We start from the raw sequence: 22,566 nt of genomic DNA, 5'->3' as shown, positions 1-22,566 counted from the left end.
AAGGAAACAAAGGCTGACAAGTTAACTTGCTCCAGTGAAAGCTAATGAAATGTAAAGCTAGAATTTGAAGACATCCTGACCTTGAAGCTTATGTTTTTGCCATAACAAGATAGGTAAACAGGAATTTCAGAGGTTAAGTGATGAACCAAAGAAGATAATAAAAACATAAAAAGCTTTCAAACCACTGAGCTAATACAGAAGGTAGAGGGAAAACTGACAAAACCAAAAATTATTAACTATCACTACCAGAAGAGGTACCACATTTGACCAGACATTGTATGCCGTAACATGGTAGTAATGAAACATCCTGAAAGTCATAAGGTTCAATGTAACATAAGAACGAAGTTTAGGAGAAAAGGAAACACTTAAGGGCCAACCAGGCTAGACATAACTAAGACCACAAATGGAACATGGTATATATTTTTTTAAAGGCTTTATTCATTTTAGAGAGGAAAGAGAGAAAGAGAAAGAGGGAGGAGTAGGAAGCATCAACTCCCATATGTGCCTTGACAAGGCAAGCCCAGGGTTTCGAACCAGCAACCTCAGTGTTCCAAGTCAATGCTTTATCCACTGTGCCACCACAGGTCAGGCTAGTAGCTGCTTCTTGTATGTGCCTTGACCAGGCAAGTCCAGGGTTTTGAACCATCAACCTCGGCATTCCATTCCAGGTCGATGCTCCATCCACTGCGCCACCACAGGTCAAGCAGGAGTGTCTTAATTACACCCACAGACTTTAATTTATGGAGGTAATGGACAGCAGGAAGAGGCCAATGCCACTAAAAAAATTACTTCTATTTCCCAAGAGAATGGAACACTCTGTGCAGAGCCAAAAGTAGGAACAACAGGTTTGATCAGAAGTCAGAAGGAGCATGGAAAGCAAGGCCCAGAAACCAGTGCAGGGGTTGGGAATCTTTTTGGCTGAGAGAGCCATGAACACTACATATTTTAAAATGTAATTCCGTGAGAGCCATACAACGGCCCATGTACATTACGCATTATCCAATAAAAATTTGGTGTTGTCCCGGAGGACAGCTGTGATTGGCTCCAGCCACCCGCAACCATGAACATGAGTGGTAGGAAATGAATGGATTGTAATACATGAGAATGCTTTATATTTTTAACGTTATTTTTTTTATTAGAGATTTGTCTGCGAGCCAGATGCAGCCATCAAAAGAGCAACATCTGGCTCGCACGCCATAGGTTCCCGACCCCTGGACTAGTGCATTTTCTATGTAAAAGAAAGGCAGGGCAGGGCAAACAGTTTATGAATGGCTAACCTGAATAACACTGGCAGGCTCTGAGCTATCAAGGTGGTCTCTAGTTGTTTGGTACCTGAACCTGGGTTGTTAGAGCACAGGAATATTTATTACTATGTAAGAGATAAAGAAGGTGGCTGGGGTGTGGACTCTGGATTGGTTCATCTGCATACGAAAAGCAGGCTCACTGACAAGGTGCTGTCTCCTAGCTAGCTCTAAGAGGGAGTCCATCCTCAGTTAGCCTACCATGCCCCAATATGCCAACATCACAAAAGAGGAAAAAAAAAACAAAAACACAATTCATAGGGGAGAGGTGTTTTGTTGTTTTTAAAGAAAAACCAATCACTTAATTATGAGCTTAAGAACTGGATTTATTCAAGTAAAAAATATAGCCACATTTAGAGAAATCTTGTGTATCTGACATATACATTAAAAAAAAAAACTTGGAAATATGAAACACAAAGAGAAATCATTAAAAAATAAAAACAGTACCAACAGCAATTATCTAAGGATATACTATATGCTGGGTATACTTCTCTTTTTCTGGGGGGCGGGGAGTGGGAATATTTCTAAGCACTTTATTTTTTCTGTGGAAAATATACCAGCTCTACAGATAAACCTAGGTTTAAGTCCTTGTCTATCACCTACTAGGTGCAACCTTGAACAAGTCACTTAAACTGTCCTAACCTCAGCTTCTTTATAAAATAACATACTTAGCAATATATTATTAGGTGACAAAATCCATGTGATGTGCCAATGTTAGCAAGCACATAGTAGGCACAAATGAAACTGCCTCCTTCTACGAAGTATCAATATACGGAATGCTAAGACTCATTAAAACTCAAGAGTATAGTCTCAATACCATATTATGCTTAGTACCCATATTAGCAGTTTACTGTTATGTACATTACCTCCTTTAATAACTATGTAATTACAATGTAAAGTCACTGTTACTTTATAATGAGGTTCAGAAATGAATAATCAAAATGCAATATGGTTCCATTTCCTCACAGAAACAGAAAAATTAGGATGCACACACAGATTAAAAGTTCTTAAGAAGTTGTTACAGGATAGGACAAAGTTAATAAAAAGCAAAGAAATGATTACCATAGAAGTTTGGGAAGTAGTTACAACTAGGGAGAAAGGAGTTATTATGACACATGTAAAGTTGCTGGGGATAACTAGTGTATTTTTTAATTTGGGAGGTGTTTATGGACATTGACTTCATAATATTCCATTAAGCTCTACTCCTTTTCATATTGTCTATTATGGTTCATAATCAGAGAGGTGAAATATCAAGAAGCAGAGTTGTACTGTAGACAAAAGACAGGAAATATACGGTCTACCAGAAAGTTATGTCCATTTTTGGAATAAAACAAAATACAAATTTTTCTTCCTGTCAATAAACTTTATTAAATAATATAATTGCCATTATTATTAATGATTTCTTGCCAGCGTGAGGGCAAATTGTATATTCCATTTTTGAAAAATGTTTTATCTTTTGATGTGAAAAACTGAACCAGTGCTTGTTTGATATCTTCTTCATTTTTGAATTTTTTGCCCTTCAAAAAATTTTGGAAGGACAAAAACAAGTGATAGTCAGAAGGTGCTGAGTCCGGGGAATATGGTGGATGCAACAGAATTTCCCAGCCTAGTTCTGCAATTTTTTGACGAGTCCCCAAAGCAGCATGTGGCCTGGCATTAACATGATGCAATATGATGTTCTTCCTATTGAACATCGCCGGCCTCTTTTCTTGGACTGCTGTCTTTAAATTATCCAGTTGCTGACAATACTTCTCTGAATTGAGCTTTTCGTTTGGTTTTAAAAGCTCATACTGTATTGGTCCTCGAATGTCCCACCATATACACAACATTCTCTTATTCAGAGTCAAATTTGGTTTAGAGGTGGAAAGGCTAGGTTTTCTGGGTTCACAATATGCCCTTTTCCTTATGACGTTTTTGTAGGTAATCCACTTTTCATCCCCAGTTATCATCCGGTTCAAGAAGGGCTCCATTTTGTTCCGAGCAAGCTGAGGTGCTTATGATGACTCGATCATCCAAATTCTTCTGACTTCATTCATGTGGCACCCATCTTGAATATTTCCACACCAATCCTATCTTCCGAATATGGTCCAAAATGGTTTGCTGAGCTAAATTAAGCCTTTCTGCGATCTCCGATGTTGTCAGAAAAGGATGTTGCTCCAACATGGTCTTAACAACATTGTCACTGATCAAAGATGGTTGCCCAGAATGTGGCTTATCAGAATAGTCGAAATCACCTGTTTCGAATTTTTCGAACCATCTTCTGCATGTCCTATCAGAAACTGTACCTTCACCAAACACTTTCTTTTTTTTTCTTTCTTTTTTTTTTTTTTTTTTTTTTGTATTTTTCTAAAGCTGGAAACGGGGAGAGACAGTCAGACAGACTCCCGCATGCGTCCGACCGGGATCCACCGGGCACGCCCACCAGGGGCAACGCTCTGCCCACCAGGGGGCGATGCTCTGCCCCTCCGGGGCGTCGCTCTGCCGCGACCAGAGCCACTCTAGCGCCTGAGGCAGAGGCCACGGAGCCATCCCCAGACCCGGGCCATCTTTGCTCCAATGGAGCCTTGGCTGCGGGAGGGGAAGAGAGAGACAGAAAGGAAGGAGGGGGGGTTGGAGAAGCAAATGGGCGCTTCTCCTATGTGCCCTGGCCGGGAATCGAACCCGGGTCCTCCGCACGCCAGGCCGACGCTCTACCGCTGAGCCAACCAGCCAGGGCCCACCAAACACTTTCAATAAATTTCTTCCTTATTGAAATTCGTAAAAATTACAATGGCATAAATGAACTTTATCAGTAGCCATGGGTACACTATCGCTTCACACATAAGACTAACGTGAATCAACTTTGTTTTAGTTAATTTGCTATGTCAGTATGTCTACATTAAGTGATAAAAATAGGCACACATGCGCCAAAAAACATGTGCTTACGTGTCGAAACTTGTGATAGAAACGAACAGAACTTTCCGGTAGACCTGATACTAAGATATCCATGATTTTCTTACTTACTTATTATTAGTAATTTTCCTCTTTCTTTTATTTTGTATAATGAGCATAAGAAAACATAAGAGCATAAGAGGTTTAACAGTGCCACACATACACAGCTAGACCCTAAAAGCGTACTACCATCAGTCTAAGCAGATATTATTTAGGTAATGACAACAGTTATTTCAAACTAGGGTCTTACATGACTTATACAAAGTTCTATATACAAAAATAAGAATTAAAATAAATTTAGGTCTCAAAAGTCCACCTTATTTAAGAAAGTAAACCAGTTCCTAGAGTCCATGTGATTACATTTGTTGCATAATCTTTCACATCTCTCCAATGTTGAAGTGATACTTTGTTTCTTAAAGTACATGAAAAGATATGTGAAACAGACCAAATGTTGCCCTAAGTTACCAAACAGTTCAAAAGATGCCAGATAATAACTTCAGATTTAAATTTTGTTTTAATGCATTAAGTTTACTGTTTACCTACACCAGTTTTGAGTAATGTCAATTTGAAAATTCACCTTTTGTACCTCGTACTTATCATGAGGTCCAAAGAAAATTTTATGCAAAAGGAAAAGCCCCAAAATTTGTTTGCTCATCCATAAAAAATTTTTATAGACAGCTCTATGTCTATAAATAATCTTTACAAAGCAAAAAAGACACACAAAGATTAAGGCCACACAAACAAAAAAAATCTCCCAATTTTTAAGTGATCTAGAAACAATTAAATGAAATTTTAATATGCTTACTATTCAGAGACCTACTCTAAGGATAAGAGACAAAATTCAAAGCAAATTCAAAACAAATCAATTAAAAAGGAGCAGCTTTTCAGCATTTTCAAATTAGCCAAAAAGAAGTTAATATCTAATCCATAAAGGCAGTAGGCAATATCATTTGCTTACCCCTCTATCTCTAATACCTAGTACAAATATATACTACATATTCAAATATTCATTAATGAATAAAGTATTCAGAAACAAGTACTTCTGGATTTTAAAAGGTCACTAAAAAAAACAAATTAAAATACCTGTGACAAATACTGAGCTTCATCAAAAAAAGAAAAAAGGAAATAAATCTGTTACTCTTGAACTGACAAGATTAAATGCACTTTTGACTAAACATAGTACTTTATAAAAAAAAAAAAAGGTCACCTTTTGAGATTTAATTATTTAAGTGCTAGATTCCACAAATGTGTTTCTACATGAAGACAATGTAAAATTTACAGGAAAAGTTTGTACAACAGAAGCCACTGAATTGGAATTTGAAACCAAGTCTAATGACAAAGGCTAAAGTCTTCAACATCTTTGCTACTTATTAATACAAAATATGAATGTTAAAGTACAGAGCAAAGATGTGGTGAGGAAAGTAGTATTTTTGTTTTTTGGGTTTTTCTTTTTTTAGAGAGAAGGGAAAAAGAGAGACAGAAATAATGATCTGTTCCTCCTGTATGTGCCCTGACCGGGGATTGAACCCACAACCCTTGCGCATCATATGACACTCTAAGGCGCAGGGGTCTCAAACTCAACTCAGCATGTGGGCCGCAGAACAAGATCACAGCCGTTCGGCGGGCCGCACTAGGTCTACAAAAGGCAACTGTTACGCAACACTTTTCTCACTGCAGTTGAAAACAAAAAAAAATCAGTACAAAATTGTTCGGCGGGCTGCGAGTTTGAGACCCCTGTAAGCTATCCGGCCAAGTCTTATAGGGCAGTAGTTTTTCATGACGCCCTTTTTAGATTTGGGGGAGGAGACATGGCAGGAAATTGAGAGAACGCTAAACAGAAGTTAAATTAGCCAGAACTGTTTAACCTTTATTAATCTCAGAACTGTATATACATAAACTAGCCTTCTTATGAGAAAATTTATACCATCGCTACCCAAGACAAATCAAGTCAAAAGTAGCAGCTTCTAAACTGTTGGCCTTAACCAAAGTTAAAAATAATATAAGATTCTCTCCTGTTGTTTCTTCTAACCTAAGCCCTTCCTTTTTTCACTGACCCCATCTTTAATAAATATATTCTCAAAAATTAAAGGAAAGTAAATATAAATACAGGTAGTTATGTACAGTAAATATTTATTGACATGATTATACAGGACTTATTATACATACATATATTTCCTTGCTCTGTCAACTGAGGACCCTAAAAGTAATGAAACCCCAGTAGCAAGGAGCATACCTAGAGTCTGGCTTCATTTCTAATACCATTAAATGAACCAAGGTTTCTTGGAGAAACTTGATTACAGGAATGGAGCAGAAAATATACAAGATGAGCCTGGTGCTTCTTCTAGCAACATAAAGAAAGTGCTTTAACAAAACAACCAACCAACCAACAAAAAAGCCACAATAATGAGGGTATGTCAAAAGGACATAGAAAAATAATCCATACTAGCCCTGTCCAGTTGGCTTTGAGTTAAAGCATCGGCCCAGCATATGGACATCTTGGGTTCAATAACAGGTCAGGGCACACATGAGAGGCGACAATATGCTTCTCTTTCCCTTCTCCCACTTTCTCTCTTCCCTCAAATGGTTCAAGCATCAGCCTCCTAAGGATAGCTTCACTAGTTCTAGCACTGGCCCCAAGGATAGCTCAGGTTGATTCTAGCATTGGTCCCAGATGGGGGCTGCCAGGTGGATCCTGTTTGGGGCACACGCGGGAGTCTGTCACCACTCCTCTCACTTAAAAAACAAAAAATAATCCATACTGATGTAAATAAATGACTGACTGACTAAATAAATAAATGGGAGAGAAGAGACAAGTCTCTCATGTGGAAGAATTCCTAATAATTTTTGTAGATAATCTGCCCTCAAGAAAATGAAGTACTTAACTACCCACTCCTTAAGAGTGGGCTGCAAATAATGACTGCATCTCAAAGATTACATATAGTATAAAAAGGGGTACAGGGGTTGGGGTGGGGGAATAACCTGACAGTGAAGAAACCTAACAAATACTACCTCAGCCAAGTAACTAAGGTTCACCTCAACAGTGATAATTTACTATTGATATAAAGTCAAATTTTATAATTAGCAAATAGAATGTTGCTGGACATGCTCCTAGATATGATATGATGAAAATATCATTATCTCTGTGGTCTTCTCCCCAAAATACATAAATCCAGTCTAATGAGGAGGAAAACAACAAACAAATCCTAACAGAAGGACATTTTACAAAATATCTGACCAGTACACCTCAAAACTGTCAAGATCATAGACAAAGTCTGAGAAACTCACAGATAAGAGAAGCCTAAGGAGATGTGACAAGTATTTAGTATAACACTAATGTACATGTAATGTGGTATCCTAGATGAAATTCTGAAACAATAAAAATGACATTAGGTAAAAGCTAAGGAGGAATGGTTTATTAATTTTAACATATGTACCATATTAAAGTAACAGGTTCATAACAGGACAAACTGGGTATAGGAAACATGGAAACTGTAGTATCTTCCCAATTGTGCTATAAATCTGAAATTGTTCAAAAATAACAAGTTTATTTAAAAGTAACAATGTGAAAAATATCAATGTAGATATAAAATATTGGTAACTAAAGAGTGATAGTATCAATGGGTGATGTCTTAGAATTCAGTGTTTTTTAACTGCTGATCTGCCAGAAGTTTTGTGTTGGGTCTGTGAGAGTTAACCACTCTGATGCTGTGTGGTTAATTCTTTCCTGGACCAGTACAAAATTTATGGCGGTCCGCATTGGTGGTTAAAAACATTGATGTAGACAACAATATGTCAAGTGGACTTTCAATATTAACAATTCTGATTTTTGTAATAACTACATAAAGCACTATTCAAATTTATGTGTATTTCCCATGTCATATGTTTATTCCCAAACTTTGTTACTGCAATTATTTCCTCTTTTACTAAATGACTATAGCAAGGAAAGCTATTGGTATTTAAATAGCAACCTTATTGATTGATTGCTCATAATGCTCTAATGTTGATTTTTCTCAGCTTTTCCAGTTATCTGTAAGTAATGACTTGGCCTTCTCCAATATTTACACTTTGTTATTCTCCTGGGTATGATCTAATATTTCTAGAAAAATGTTAAACAGCAGCAGCATTTACTGGCTTCCATGTCTGGCTCCTATATTTAATGGAAATGCTTCCGACTTTTCCCCACCATTACACATGATGCTGGGCGTGGCTTAAAACAGGGGTCCCCAAACTTTTTACACAGGGGGCCAGTTCACTGTCACTCAGACCGTTGGAGGGCCGGACTATAAAGAACACTATGAACAAATCCCTATGCACACTGCACATATTTTATTTTAAAGTAAAAAAAACAGAACGGGAACAAATACAATATTTTAAATAAAGAACAAGTAAATTTAAATCAACAAACTGACCAGTATTTCAATGGGAACTATGCTCCTCTCACTGGCCACCAATGAAAGAGGTGCCCCTTCCGGAAGTACGGTGGGGGCCGGATAAATGGCCTCAGGGGGCCGCATGCGGCCCGCGGGCCGTAGTTTGGGGACCCCTGGCTTAAAATATTTATTCCATCTGTTACTCTTACCAAAGATTTTTTAAGTCAGAAATGGATTCAAATCTGTAATTAGATGTAAAAAAACATTTTAGATTAGATCATTTGTTTTCTTTGTAATATGATACATTACAACGAAACTTTCTAATAATAAATGATACCACTTTGTGAGAAACCATGCATGATCAGGGTCTATGTTCTTTTACTATATAGCCACAATATTATTTGCTAAATAGGTCTTAGGCTTTACAAAAATTTGTAGTAATACTGGTGTAGTTTCTATCATGTTTTGATATCAGTGTTATACTAATTTATAAACAACAAAAAAGGAAAGCCTCCCATTTCTTTATGTTGTGGGTCAATTTAGGTAACATTATAATTATCTATTTTTATAGGTTCAAAACAATTCATCAATGTAGCCACCCAGGCCAGATATTTTGAGATATAGCTCTTTGACAGTTTTCTTGATTGTCTTCATATTTATGGATCTGTTTTCATTTCTTCATAGATCCAAAATCATATGCATTTGCATTTTCTTAAATAATTCACTCCATCTACCAATGTTTAATTTCTAACTTTGAAAGTGCTCTGAAGCCTGACCAGGTGGTAGCACAGTGGATAGAGCGTCTGACTGGGACGCGGAGGACCCAGGTTCAAAACCCCGAGGTCACTGGCTTGAGCATGGGCTCACTAGCTTGAGCGTGAGATCATAGACATGACCCCATGGTCGCTGGCTTGAAGCCCAAAGTCACTGGCTTGAGCAAGGGGTCACTCACGCTCTTAGAGCCCCCCAGCCCAAGGCACATATGAGAAAACAATCAATGAACAACTAGATGCCGCAATGAAGAACTGATGCTTCTCATCACTCTCCCTGCCTGCCTGCCTGTCCCTATCTGTCCTTCTGTCTCTAAAAAAAGAGAATGCTCTGAAAAATTAAGTCTCGGTACCAGTTTATCTCCTTTTTAAAATTTTTATTTATTAATTTTAGTAAGAGAGAAAGAGAAGGGGGGAGGGAAGGAGAGGGGGGAGAAAGGAGAGTGGGAGGGAAGGAGGGGGAAGATAAGGGAGGACAGGGGGAGATAGGAACATCAATCTGTTTCTGCATGTGCCCTGACCTGGATCGAACCAGCAACCTCTGTGCTTTGGGACTATCCTTAACTAACCCAGCTATCCCATCAGGGAGGTACCAGCTTATCTCAACCAGTAAGAGTTACAAGGATAGGAAAGGATAAAGCAAAACTGTCACTCAATTATTTCTACAATATTTATTAGAATAGAATTTGAAAAAGGTGCTGAATATAGAAGTCACTAAACATATCAACTGCATTTATATATATCACCAAACAAATAAGATAACCATTTATAATAGAATAAAAAACAAAGCTACTAGAAATAAACCAAGATGTGTAAAGAGAAAACTAATTAATATATCAAAGAGCTAGATTAATGGAGATATCTATCATGTTCATGAATGAAGAACTAAATATAGTAACAATGTCAATTCTCCAAGCTGATTTACATATATACAAACCCCATCAAATATCCAACCAGATTATTTAGCTGTAGAATTTTGACAAGCTAATTCTAAAATTTTTACATGCAAGTGTTAAGGCCAAAAACCAAGACACCATTGAAGTGGAATTAAATTTAGAGATGGAGGAAAGGGAGATATCAAAGCAGTGCTACAGTAGTTAGGACAGTATGAGCACAGAGACAGGCAAACAGACCAATAGAATAAAGCAGAGAGCAGTTTGGCTGTATCCTGTGAGTGATAAACCAGCGCTTCTATATATTTCTAGATAAACAAGAAAATAGTCATCAAAGTCAGAACAAGTAGTTTATCCTGTTCTGAGAGAGAGGGGGGCACACAGGAGATTTTAAAAAGGAACTGGCAATCATACTTCTTAACCTTGGTAGCATTACACTGGTATTTGCTTTCTAAATTTTTTTTTTTTTAGAGGGGGGAGAGAGAGAGAGAGAGAGAGAGAGAAAGAAAGAGAGAAAGAGAGAGAGAGAGAAAGGAGAGGAGCAGGAAGCATCAACTCCCACATGTGCCTTGACCTGGCAAGCCCAAGGTTTCGAACCAGCAACCTCAGTGTTCCAGGTCGACGCTTTATCCCACTGCGCCACCACAGGTCAGGCGGTATTTGCTTTCCTTTGCTTACAACTGTACATACATATTTTAGACATCTGTCTGTATATCTAACAATTTTAAATAGACTTTTAAAAGTTTTAACAGTCCACTCTTTCAAATGGCAATCGATGTACTTATTCACGATATCCTGAAAAAAACAAGACACCTGTATTCTCACAAGAATTCTGAAGAAAACATACCTTATACAATCCAATGCCAGGATCAATAAGAAAATCACGAGTCGATGTAGATGGCTGACCAGAAGATCCCACTCTTGGTACTTTCTTCACTTTAGGAGGATTATTAGAACAGGGCTTGGCCTGTAGATCAGTCTGTTTAGATGTACTAGGAAGATCAGGATCTGGACGAACTAGTAGCTGAATTATATCATTCAGTCCAACATCATAATCGAATAAAGTATATCCGTTCTCCAACTAAAAAAAAAGAAAAATATTAAAATACTTCTCTCAAAATTTGATCTTTCTGTATCTTAGGTTACCCAAAGGTCCTAGCCAAATTATTACTTTTTTTTTTTTTTTGTATTTTTCTGAAGTGAGAAGTGGGGGCGACAGCAGACAGACAGACTCCAGCATGCACCTGACCAGGATCCACCTGGCATGCCCACCAGGGGACGATGCTCTGCCCATCTGGGGCCTTGCTCTGTTGAGACCGGAGCCATTCTGGCGCCTGAGGCAGAGGCCACGGAGCCATCCTCAGTGCCCTGGCCACTTTGCTCCCATTGAGCCTTGGCTGCCGGAGGAGGAGATAGAGAGAAAGGAGAGAAGGAAGGGTGGAGAAGCAGATGGGCACTTCTCCTGTGTGCTCTGGCCGAGAATCGAACCCAGACTTCCACACACCAGCCAACGCTCTACCGCTGAGCCAACAAGCCAGGGCCACCAAATTTTTAAAATAAAATTCACAGTATTGTAATTTAGTAATCCTGAAACCATTCCTATTACACTAGGGCCTCTGGTGTATTGTCTCAGGACTTCAATAAATTAAGAATCATTCCACATTAGCTACATGGTACACTGATAAGACATGGAAATTAAAAAAAAAAAAAACATATCACTGTTATGACCTCAGCACTTAAGCAGAAACACTCTAGATTGCTCACCAAGTTTTATTTCAATGAACAGTGCCTGAATATACAGCAAGAAAGAAAAGTTGATTTTTAAAAAATGAGTTGTTTCATGACCTTGTGTTCATAAAGACATTAAAGTTAAGCATTTCATCTTTCTAAAGATTGTGATTTTTTTAAAAAAAAATCAAGCAGGAAAAACAATTCCAGCAAGTTTTTATTCTTGCTCATACTATTCCACTTGCCTAAAGTTCTCTAATTCTATCAATTTCTGAAGGTTATCAGTTGTATTATGAAGTCTTCCAGGGTGAATAGGGAATAAATTATCTTGCAACTTTTCCATATTTTGGCAAGGTCTCTATAATAAACTGAACTGTGTCCATCCCCTCCTGCTCCTCCCAAGTATTTGGTGTCCTAATTCCATGTATATCAGAATATGACATTTGGAAACAGGGTCTTTACAGAGGTAATCAAGTTACACTAGGTAATATGGGTGGGCCCTAACCCACTGTGACTGGTATTCTTATAAAAAGTTGAAATTTGGACAAATTTGCAGAGGAATACAGGGAGAAAACAGCCATGTGACTTCAGTGATGCATTTACAAGCCAGTGAACACCAATGATGGCTAGCAAACACTAGAAGGTAAGGGAAGCAAGGAAGATTCTTCTCTAGAACTATCAGAGAGCAGGGCCCTGCTGATGCCTCGATTTCACACTTAGAGCCTCCAGAACCCCGAGACAAAAATTTCTGTGGTTGTAAGCCACCTAGGTTTTGGTACTTTGTTACGGAAGGTGTAGAAAACTATGTCTGCATTTTGCTCCTTTATATAATTCGGTCGACTATTTCACTATGATGCAATAAGAAAACAAAATTTGCCTGACCAGGTGGTGACAGAGTGGATAAAGTGCCAACCTGGAATGCTGAAGGACCCAGGTTCAAAACCCCAAGATGGCCAGCTTGAGCAAGGGGTCACTGGCTCAGCTAGAACCCCCTAGTCAAGGCACATATAAGAAAGCAATCAATGAACAACTAAAGTGCCACAACTACAAATTGATGCTTCTCCTCTCTTTCTCTTCCTGTCCCTATGTTTCCCTCTTAAAAAAACAAAAACAAAACTCTTTTAAGATTAAACCATCATTTCCCCAGAAACATTACTAACTTAATTGTTCATTTTCCATTCTTTGTATGTAATATCACTATCTACAACTATTCAATAAGACCACATTTGAGAATACAAAGAATGCAAGTCTACCCTTGAATGATAAACTTACTGCTAGGTAAGTAATTTTAATTCAAATGGTCCAAGAACACACCTAGCACAATCCTGCATATTACAGGTGTTCATAATTGTTAAACAGAACAAGTGATGAAGAAATTCATAAATTTCTCAGTGGGGGAATTAAATTAGACACTATTTCATAGCTTAGTTAATACGTATACTCATTCCAAATAAGCCCAAGAAGTCTTCCAAAAATCTGTAAGCTGATACGCACTTATACGGATGGCAAAGTTAATACTGTTTGCCTTATTAAAAGATATATAAGAACTCCCTCTAATCCTGAAGTCTTATGAAAAAAAACCTCAAGGAACAAAAAAACTATATATTCACACCTTCATTTTGACATTCTCCAAGAGCCTCTCCCCCTCCCAAAAAAGAACACAATAATTCTGGAACAGCTAAAAAAGCACAACTTGATTAAACATATAACTGTTGCATATTATAATTACTTTTAAAATGGAAGTGTTTAAAGTAGAAAATAAACTCTCTAATAGCACAGAACATGCAAAATAACTGATAGGGCAATCCCCCAAATGAAGAGAACTGTTAAGGTGCTAAAATAATTGGATAGCCGGCCCTGGCCAGCCTGTGAAAGTCCTAAGTTCGATTCCTGGCCAGGGCAAATAGGAGAAGCGCCCATCTGTTTCTCCACTCTTCCCCTTCTCCTTCCTCTCTCTCTCTCCCCCTCCACAGCCAAGGCTCCATTGGAGCAAAGTTGGGCCAGGCGCTGAGGATGGCTCCATGGCCTCTGCCTCAGGCGCTAGAATGGTTTCAGCCTCAACAGAGCAACGCCCCAGATGGGCAGAGCATCTCCACCTGGTGGGCATGCCGGTGGATCCTGGTCAGGCGCATGTGGGAGTCTGTCTGTCTCCCCACTTCTAACTTCGGAAATACTGTATACAAATAATAATAATAATAATAATAATAATAGGAAATCCAACATGTTTCCATAAACATTTTTTTTCACTGAAATTTGAAGCACAAGAGTCAGAGGGAACTTCAGGGTATTCTTACATTCAAGCTCTTTGAGTAGTTTCCTACCAAGTAAATAATAAGCTGTTTCAAAAAGTACTTGGTTAGACAGGAAAAGCAATGTCTGAGTGAAATTCAGAGTGGAACACTAAGTATATCAAGCATGAGGCCCTATATTAGAAATTAGGCTTACAATAACATGTAACCACCTTTCCAATTATTCACGCTTACTATGATAGCCACTTACCTATATTATCCATTCTCTTCTCTAAATCATAGGTACCCTTCCAGTTTTCCTAAAAATTATTGTCCATTCCACAGCAAGTTTCATACAACTAAGCCACCGGTAAGAGTGGTGAAGAATGTTAAAATGATTTGTTACTTGGAAAGTACTGAAGTTCTCCCAAATTTAATGAAAGTGAAGACTAAAAGTTTACCTGTCACTTAAGTTATGCTTTGAGTGGGGAGAAAGGGATTGATTGAGTCATTTAGAAATTACAAACACCTAGGAGTTTTTCAGGCATGTAACTATAAACCATCAATGTCTCACAGCTGAAAATGTTTCAGAACTGCCATCCTAGAACATTTATAACACTAGAGGTAGTAATAGTCCATTCTGTCTTGCCATACTGCCCACTTGAATTTTTACTGGGATGAAGGAAGAAATTTCAGGTACCAGAAAGGATTAACAGTGATGCAAAGAAAACTAAGAAGCAACAAGTGGCAGTGACCGAAAGGCAATGGGGAAGTCATCCCGAAGAGCCTAATAAACATGCAGATGGAGGGTATTAAGTTAGCAACTTTCATGCACTTTTAACATAATATACAATACATAACACAAATATACACACACACCCCTTTAAACAGAGGAACACTTTTACTACTCTATATTCTGTGTAAAAAGTAAGATTCCACAGGCAAAAGGCAACTGCTTAGTTTTCCAGTTTTACTTCAGCTCTGGTTCAAGCCCCATACCTATACCTACCATCTCTATATATTCTAGGACTATCTCTAAGTGGTACAGGGGAAAGAATGAAAGGAGGGGAGAGAATTCTTTCAACATAGTAGGAAGAGCTCTGGATTCTCAGAAGATTTAGAGACCCGCCAATACAACTTCTTTAAAAAACAAAACAAAAACAAACCGATCCCCAGTATGCTTCAAACTCAAATCCCTAGAATATCCAAATGAAGTTACCCTACTCTAACCAGAACTTAACCATGATTGCTACTCTCCATTCTGACCCTCAAAAGTACAATTACACAGCTTGTCAATTTTAATTTGCATATTTCCAGATCACCTGGGGTCCTTGTTAAAATACAGATTCTGCTTTAGAGGTCTGGTGTGAGGCTCCCAGGTGAAGTCATGCTGCTGGTCCTGCTGATTCAGGGACCATACTTTGAATAGTTAAGAAACCAGTAGTAGACTACCCTTTAACTTTCATTTTCAAAGTCTGGTAGTCATCAGAATATCCCATGGGATCTAGTTAAATTCAGCTACTTGCAATTCTGGGGTGAGTTAAACATCTACAATAAAATGTCTGCAAGTGTTGCTAGTTAAAACTGAAGATTAAAATCAGCAGACATGAGATACAAAGATGGGAAGGATACTATTTACATCATAGACAGTATGAATTTGTTTTTATTTATGACATTTTTTACTACGTGGCAGTAAAGCTTCTTGAGGAAGGGGTGCCTTTTTCTAGTAAGTATAAAGGCATTTTACACCGATCCAGTGGTTGCCTGCTAGACATACTATCCTGTCCTCAGACTGCGATCTCAACAGAGGAAAGGAGAATGAAGATAATAATCACTGCCATGACTACTTATATGCTTATAGGAAGTAAACACAGCTGGAGCACTACCCTCTCTGCCTCCAACTCAATGGGGCACCAAAGGCCCATTCCTCATCCCTACTGGTTTACCACTGAGCTGAAAAAAAAAAAAAAAAAAAAAAAATCAAAATAGTAAGTTATCAACTGCCTTGGGGAAGAACTACAAAACACTGTCATCCTCAACAGTTTTTCCCTAAACCTGGAACCAGTTTTCTGCTTTACTGGAAGTCTACCCAACCCCTACCTTTTCCTCAAGATAACCAGGTGCCTATTTTCTTTAGGTGTATTTGATAATTACACTTTAGGGGTGTTGCCCAGGAATACATTCTCATGCTTCATCTCTATCACTGGTGCTGAAGTCACCAAAGTATGCCAGGTATTCCTGTACTATTTATTCCTAGCTAGAAAATAAAATTCAGAAGACCTGATTACCTTTGACCAAAATATAAAAAGGCATCAGCCACTGGCAGCACAGCACTAAACATCTACATAGTGCTTCATACAATTATTTCAAAAAGAAAGTTTACAACTAAATGGAACACTTGATTTTATTACAAGTCAAACGCTAAAATATTAATATAAACTGGCTGCAAGAATATATCAAAGACACTATAACATTTAAAAACAATTTAAATCATCTTATGGCTCACTCTTCTGAGCGTAATCTTGTTACTCTTAACTTTTTGAGCAGTTTTAGAAGGGTAAACATATCAAGGGTAGAAAAATATTCCTTTCAAATCCTTCTTGTGGTAGAACAGCTACCACTAAATTCAGGATAGCTACATTTATTTCAAATCACAGGGTTGGAGGCAAACTGTCATCTATCAACCAGAGAATGACAACTTTTTAAAGTGGATTAAGATTAAAAAAAGAAAAAAAATAAGATGGATCCGGGTGGGTCTCTGATTATAGACCACGAGAGATTTGCGGGAATGGAGAAATCTTCAATGGGCCAAGGCACGGCCATACCATACACGTACCAGAGACACCCAGACACCTTCACAGCCAAAAACACTTTCAGCTTTCACGTCTGTACCGCTGGCTATGCTCCTGCTGCGGTGTTAGAAACTTAGATGAGGGAACAAGTAAGAAGGACCAAACAGTATATTCCTTCTCTTATGGGAATACACGGGGCGGTTTAAACCCGGTCGTGAGATACCTCGATAGCTCCCTTCAGCCCAGTTCTCTAATGTTCTCCAACACAGATTCCAGTTCTAGGTGAGAAGGTGAGGGACGGGGGGTCCCGAGTTCTAGAAACCCTGTGAACCCTCACCCTCAGTGTTTACAAACCTCTTCCACGAGGAAGCAGAGCTGTGCCCAGTATACAAGTTTTCCCCTCTCCCATCTGGGAGGCAGAGCGCGGAAGAGCCTCGGGAGCGCCGCGAGCCGTTAGGCGGGCAGCGCTCCCGGGAGCCGGAGCCGCCAGCCCTCCCCATTTGCACTGTGGCATGGCCGCCACAGCTCGCTGCCCTCCCCGCCCTCCAGGGGCCCCTGACCCGTTGAGCGCGGGAAGCGAGGGAACCCACGCGCTCCGGCCGGCTGTGCCTGCGGCTGCTGCCCCACCGTAAAGGGCGGCGAGGTCTCAGTGCTCCAGGCGCCCCCGCCTCGGAGCCCGCCGGGCGCACCTGCACTCGGGGCCGGCGGGGACGCCGCTGCGCCTCCTCGGCGGGCCCAGGCCCGCACCTCGAGGCTCATGGGCTGCCCACGCCGAACGAAGCCCAGTGCGCCCTGCGCAAGCGGCGCTCCAAGCCCTGCGGCCCGCCCAGCCCACGCGTCCTGGAGGCGCTGCGCCGCCCCGGCGTGGGGCTTCTCGAGGGCTGCGGTGGGCGCGCCTCACCTGCTTGCCCCGGTAGAAGAGGCGCTGGCACTCGGGCCGCACGTCGAATAGCGCCCACACCCGCTCGCGCAGCTCCTCAATCGTGGCTTTGCGAGACACGTCCTCAATGGTGCGCGTCTGGGAGCCGTCGATGGTGCGAACCTGGATCCACATCTCGGCGTCGGGAGAGGGAACTGGCTGTGCTTTGTCTCCCCCTGCGCTTAAGGCGCCGCACCCCGCCTGGCCCGCGCCGCTTCCCCAGCGGCTCCCGCTCCCCGCGGCCGGCGGGCGAGCGCGCGCACAAGCGAGGAAGACCGCCCAGACGCCGGGCCCGACAGGCGGCCGCGACTCCCAGACCGCGAACCCGCCCAGCGGAGCTGAGAACGAAAGGAAACCGGAACTAGCCTGAGGCGCCGCTGCTACAACCGCCGCCTCACAAATAGGAAGAAACCTTGTCTGCGCCGCGCGGAGTGTTTACTTATAGAGCTGTAGCTACCACATGGAGGTCACGGCGCCAATCCGACTCTCGCGAGATCCACGCCGGGCTCCGCCTTAAAGAGGAAGCGGCTGGGGAAGTGGCGGTAGACCGAAGGGAACTAAAATGGGCGGGGCGGCACGGGGCGGGGCTGAGGGCGGGACTATCCCGAGCCGTTACTTCTTTTGCACCTGGATTTTGGGCACGCCTTCTAGCCTTTGGGTTTCGAGCGGTTACGAGGCCGCCCACACTAGTTGCTGTTTTGGTCTTTATTTCGGGACCCCAGGGGCGAGCGACTCCTTATTTCTAGCGGATACGATTCTGTGGTTTCAAAGACAGACCAAAAATAAAAAACTGACGTGCATTTGTACCATCCCGTAAAGGGGGGGTACTGGCGGTCGCGGCCTAAGTTTCTGAGAAAGCCTGCGCTACCGCCTTCACTAGGACACCGTCTGCCACGCGGCCTGGTGGGGTTGGCTGTCTGGAAAAGCTCAGGGACCCTTCTGCTTCGCCAACTCGTTTCCCGTCAGGCCCCAAAACTGCCTTCGCGCGGAAACCGTTTCCGGAGGTTTCCCGCGCTGGGCCGAGGCAATGGACCCAGGCCCACAGGCGGGGTCCTGCCGGGATCGCCCTGCCTGGCTCGCGGCGCGCACTCCCGACCTCAGGCCGTGGTGCTGTGGGTGCCGCCACCCGGAGGGCTACTCGCCTGAACCGGACGTCTCCGTTTGCAGACCTTCCGTGTTACTGCGCTTTTTGGCCCACGGGTTGCGGGGTCATGGAAACCACTTTTAGTGGATGCAAAGCTGTACACCTTGGAAGAAAGAACTTCAAAGGTCCTACTAGGAAGAAATCCTAAGAAATTTGCCCATCACGGCATTACCTAACAGAGGGTTCATTTAAAATGAAAATACGTCTTAAGAAGGAAGAGAGCATGTGAAAGGGGGGATATCTATCTCTATATCTATATATCTCTATCTATATAGATAGAGATATAAAACTGGGACTTTATGTAACTCGAATTTTGAGATTGGTGCCAATAATTACCATAAAGGTAGAGCAACATTCTTGTAATAGCCAATTAAAGTAATTACAAGTACAGAGAAGTCCGGTAGTATCATTACAAAAAAAAAAAAAGGCCGGACACGGACGGGCAGGAAAAAGGAATATGTATATATATGTATTTTTATATAAATATATGTACATATTTCGAGGCCTTTCCAAAAATTTTACATTCACTTATATCCTCTAAATATAGTTTATCTTTTCTGCTCCTGATTTAAATAAAGCACATATTGAGTATTCGTTACACGAGCAAATGTGATGATAAAGATGTAAAATGTAAGGCAAACTTATCACTTGCCCCAATAGGAGATAACTATTTGCTACTAAAGGATATGCTATGCCCTTGTGAAGGCATGTTAAGAATGTATTTTAATTCCCTGTTCACAATGAATTTATAATCTAAGAACTTACAATTCTAAGATTTATAAAAATGAAAATATTAAAGAATAATTTAGTACCAAACAGTATGCTCTTGGTTAAAACAGCAATTAAAGATGCAAGAAGAGGATTTATAAGGATCTAGAATGATCTAGGAGTTATAAGGATAAGGGTACAACTTGAACTGAGCAAGGTGTATTGTAATGGGGGCACCATTTAAATGTTCAGTTCCTGGATTGAGATAGACTTGAATTGTAATCCCAGTTTTGCTGTTTAATTCAACTGTGATCTTGGACAAATTATTGCTTCAATTTCCTCAATGTGAAATGGTGCTTATAACATATAATGAATGTCAAATGTTTATGTGGTGCCTATCCCTTGGTAGTGCACAAATTATTTTCATGCTATTATTATGGAAAGGATTTAGATAAACAGAAAATGCCCAAAGAAGACAGTTTAAACAAAGAAAGAAGGTATTTATTTTTGCAGGTTAGAGAGAGGTCAGAAGAGATTTCTTGTACAAGAAAGGTTGACTAAATAGAAAAGGGCAGAGTGTGAAGATTAGCATTCAACGCATTATATGGGCCCCAGGGAGAAACTAATGTTTTTAAGGAATCTACTGTTGTGCTTATATACGCATTTGTAAAGACAGCAGAGGAAAGTGAAAGGATTCCTTAGGGAAAAACTAAGGGACGATGAGGCAGGGAAGCTTAGAGAAGAAGCAGTCCTGTCAGTTTTAATAAAATGTGTGGCAATAGGTAAGATAAGAAAGGGTAGATATCAGAAAATTTTATAAAATCAAGCCTATCAGACTTGTAGAATGTGTGGTTATGAGAGTTGAGAGAAATGGAATGCTGAGAATAATTCCTAAATTTCTAGCCTAGGAGATACATGGCTTAGCTTGTAGACACAGACAGCAGCATAGTGGTAACCAGAGAAAAGGGGGTGGGAGGTACGAAAGGGAAAAGAGAGCCAAATAAATGGTAACAGAAGATGATTAGACTGTGGGTGGTATGCACACAATGCAATATATGAATCATGTATCATAGAAATGTACACTTGAAACCTAAATGATCTTATTAATCAATGTCACTCCAATAAAGTTCATTAAAAATAAGTTAATTAATGGCTTGGGTAGATAGTGATACTCTTAACTAGAAGAGGAAACAAATTGGAAAAATGCAGTGATTTCCATTTGAGCTGTGTTGCATTTGAAATGCATTAAAAATATATCTAAATGGAGATATCTGACGGATGGAAATATAAGTCCAAAGTTCTGAAAGGAAGTAGAGAAGTTCAAAAGAAGAACCAGTCAAGATCTCCTATACTCAATTCCATGTGGTTATTTCTCATTTCCAATGTGGTGGGTCTTTAAAAGGGAACACTTTGGGTTGGGGGAGGGAGGACTAATGTCAAAATTAGGTCTCTGCTGGGAACAGTAGGTTCTGTGTTAATCTGGTCAATATAGATCCCAAAAGATTGGCAGGCCAGACAGTGGTGGGATTCAAATAATTTAACAACTAGTTCTCTGCCCTAATGACCGTTTTAAGTATGCAAAAACCCGATATACTGAAAGGTAGTTTATTATTTCATTCATTTAATACTTAAATAAGGCTGCGTGATTTGGGTCTGAAGAATCCCCCGTGTATGCTGCCAGCTTAATAAAACTCCTCAAAATTTAAAAAAAAATAAGAACAATAAAAGAGGTACACAAAACTAGATTATGTTATAAGAAAGCTTTAATATATTAATGAAAAAATATTAAATAATACCTGACAAAAAACAGCAAAACTGTCATTTAAGATATTTCCATATTGCTTCTTGATTGGCGTCCTCACTTGCAATTCTTTTCCTGTGTGGACTGAATGAACATTACTACGGGCGCTTAGAATACTCTGGTGTGCAAATGGACGTTAAAAGAGTAAGGAATGATTTTCATGTTGGTTGGCTGCTCAGGTGCCTGCCATTTTAACAACCAGTTTGCTGAACTCAACAAAAAATTAGATATTGGTTCTGCCTAAAGGAGTACAAACCAGCTGAATCCCCACTGAGGCCAGAGTTTAGAGATGTTGAGATTCAAAGAGACAGAATTTGGTCTCAAATTTATTACATATGATAACAAGTTTATGTATGTAGTAAGTTAATTAAGATATAAATAATTGCAAATAGTGATTCTATATGTAACAAAATGCATCCTGTTTCTTCATGTTGCAGTAATATAAGGTTATAGTACTTAAATATATAGAAATATAGAAAAATGTGGAAGTTATATAAGAATAATTAGGATATATTAAATTTATTCATTTTAAAGAGGAGAGGGAGAGAGAGAGAGAGAGAGAGAGAGAGGAGAGATAGAGGAGGGGGAGGAGCTGGAAGCATCAACTTCCATATGTGCCTTGACCAGGCAAGCCCAGGGTTTCGAACCGGCGACCTCAGCATTTCCAGGTCAATGCTTTATCCACTGCACCACCACAGGTCAGGCATAATTAGGATATATTAAAAGCAATTAAGGAAATTAAAGTTATGCAGTCTGGATATAAATTAATATAGTGCGTACAGATATGATAAACAGACTCTGCCTTTCATGCAGGGCTCAGTTAGTATGTGTGTGGTTACATATAAATAAGAAGTGGCTTGATGTCATAACTCTGTGGGTTAATGTAGACAGGAGGCTTCCCTAGGAACACCTTAAAAGTTGCTTGATGTAACATTATAGTAGATTAACATAAAAAGGGCTCCCTGAGAGGAACTCCCAAAA

At 40.1% G+C, this 22,566-nt stretch overlaps 1 protein-coding gene across 2 annotated transcripts in view; it reads right to left on the bottom strand.

Annotated features, from left to right (window-relative positions):
* Nucleotides 1-18,432, bottom strand: part of UHRF2 (ubiquitin like with PHD and ring finger domains 2) — a 95,849-nt gene extending 77,417 nt beyond the window's left edge. Inside the window, exons 1-2 of one of the 2 annotated variants that reach the window (XM_066368128.1) lie at nucleotides 17,915-18,432; nucleotides 11,113-11,346 (exon numbers count right to left, since the gene is read on the bottom strand). In XM_066368128.1, coding sequence (XP_066224225.1) covers nucleotides 11,113-11,346; nucleotides 17,915-18,067 — 387 coding nt within the window. In that variant the 5' untranslated portion in view covers nucleotides 18,068-18,432. The remainder of the gene's footprint in view (nucleotides 1-11,112; nucleotides 11,347-17,914) is intronic. The other variant, XM_066368127.1, reaches the window with a different exon arrangement.
* Nucleotides 18,433-22,566: the final 4,134 nt, after the last annotated feature.

This window comes from Saccopteryx leptura, chromosome 2 (genome assembly GCF_036850995.1).
Source record: "Saccopteryx leptura isolate mSacLep1 chromosome 2, mSacLep1_pri_phased_curated, whole genome shotgun sequence".
In the NCBI taxonomy this organism is placed as follows: domain Eukaryota; kingdom Metazoa; phylum Chordata; class Mammalia; order Chiroptera; family Emballonuridae; genus Saccopteryx; species Saccopteryx leptura.
This window is presented reverse-complemented; position numbering and strand designations above follow the sequence as displayed.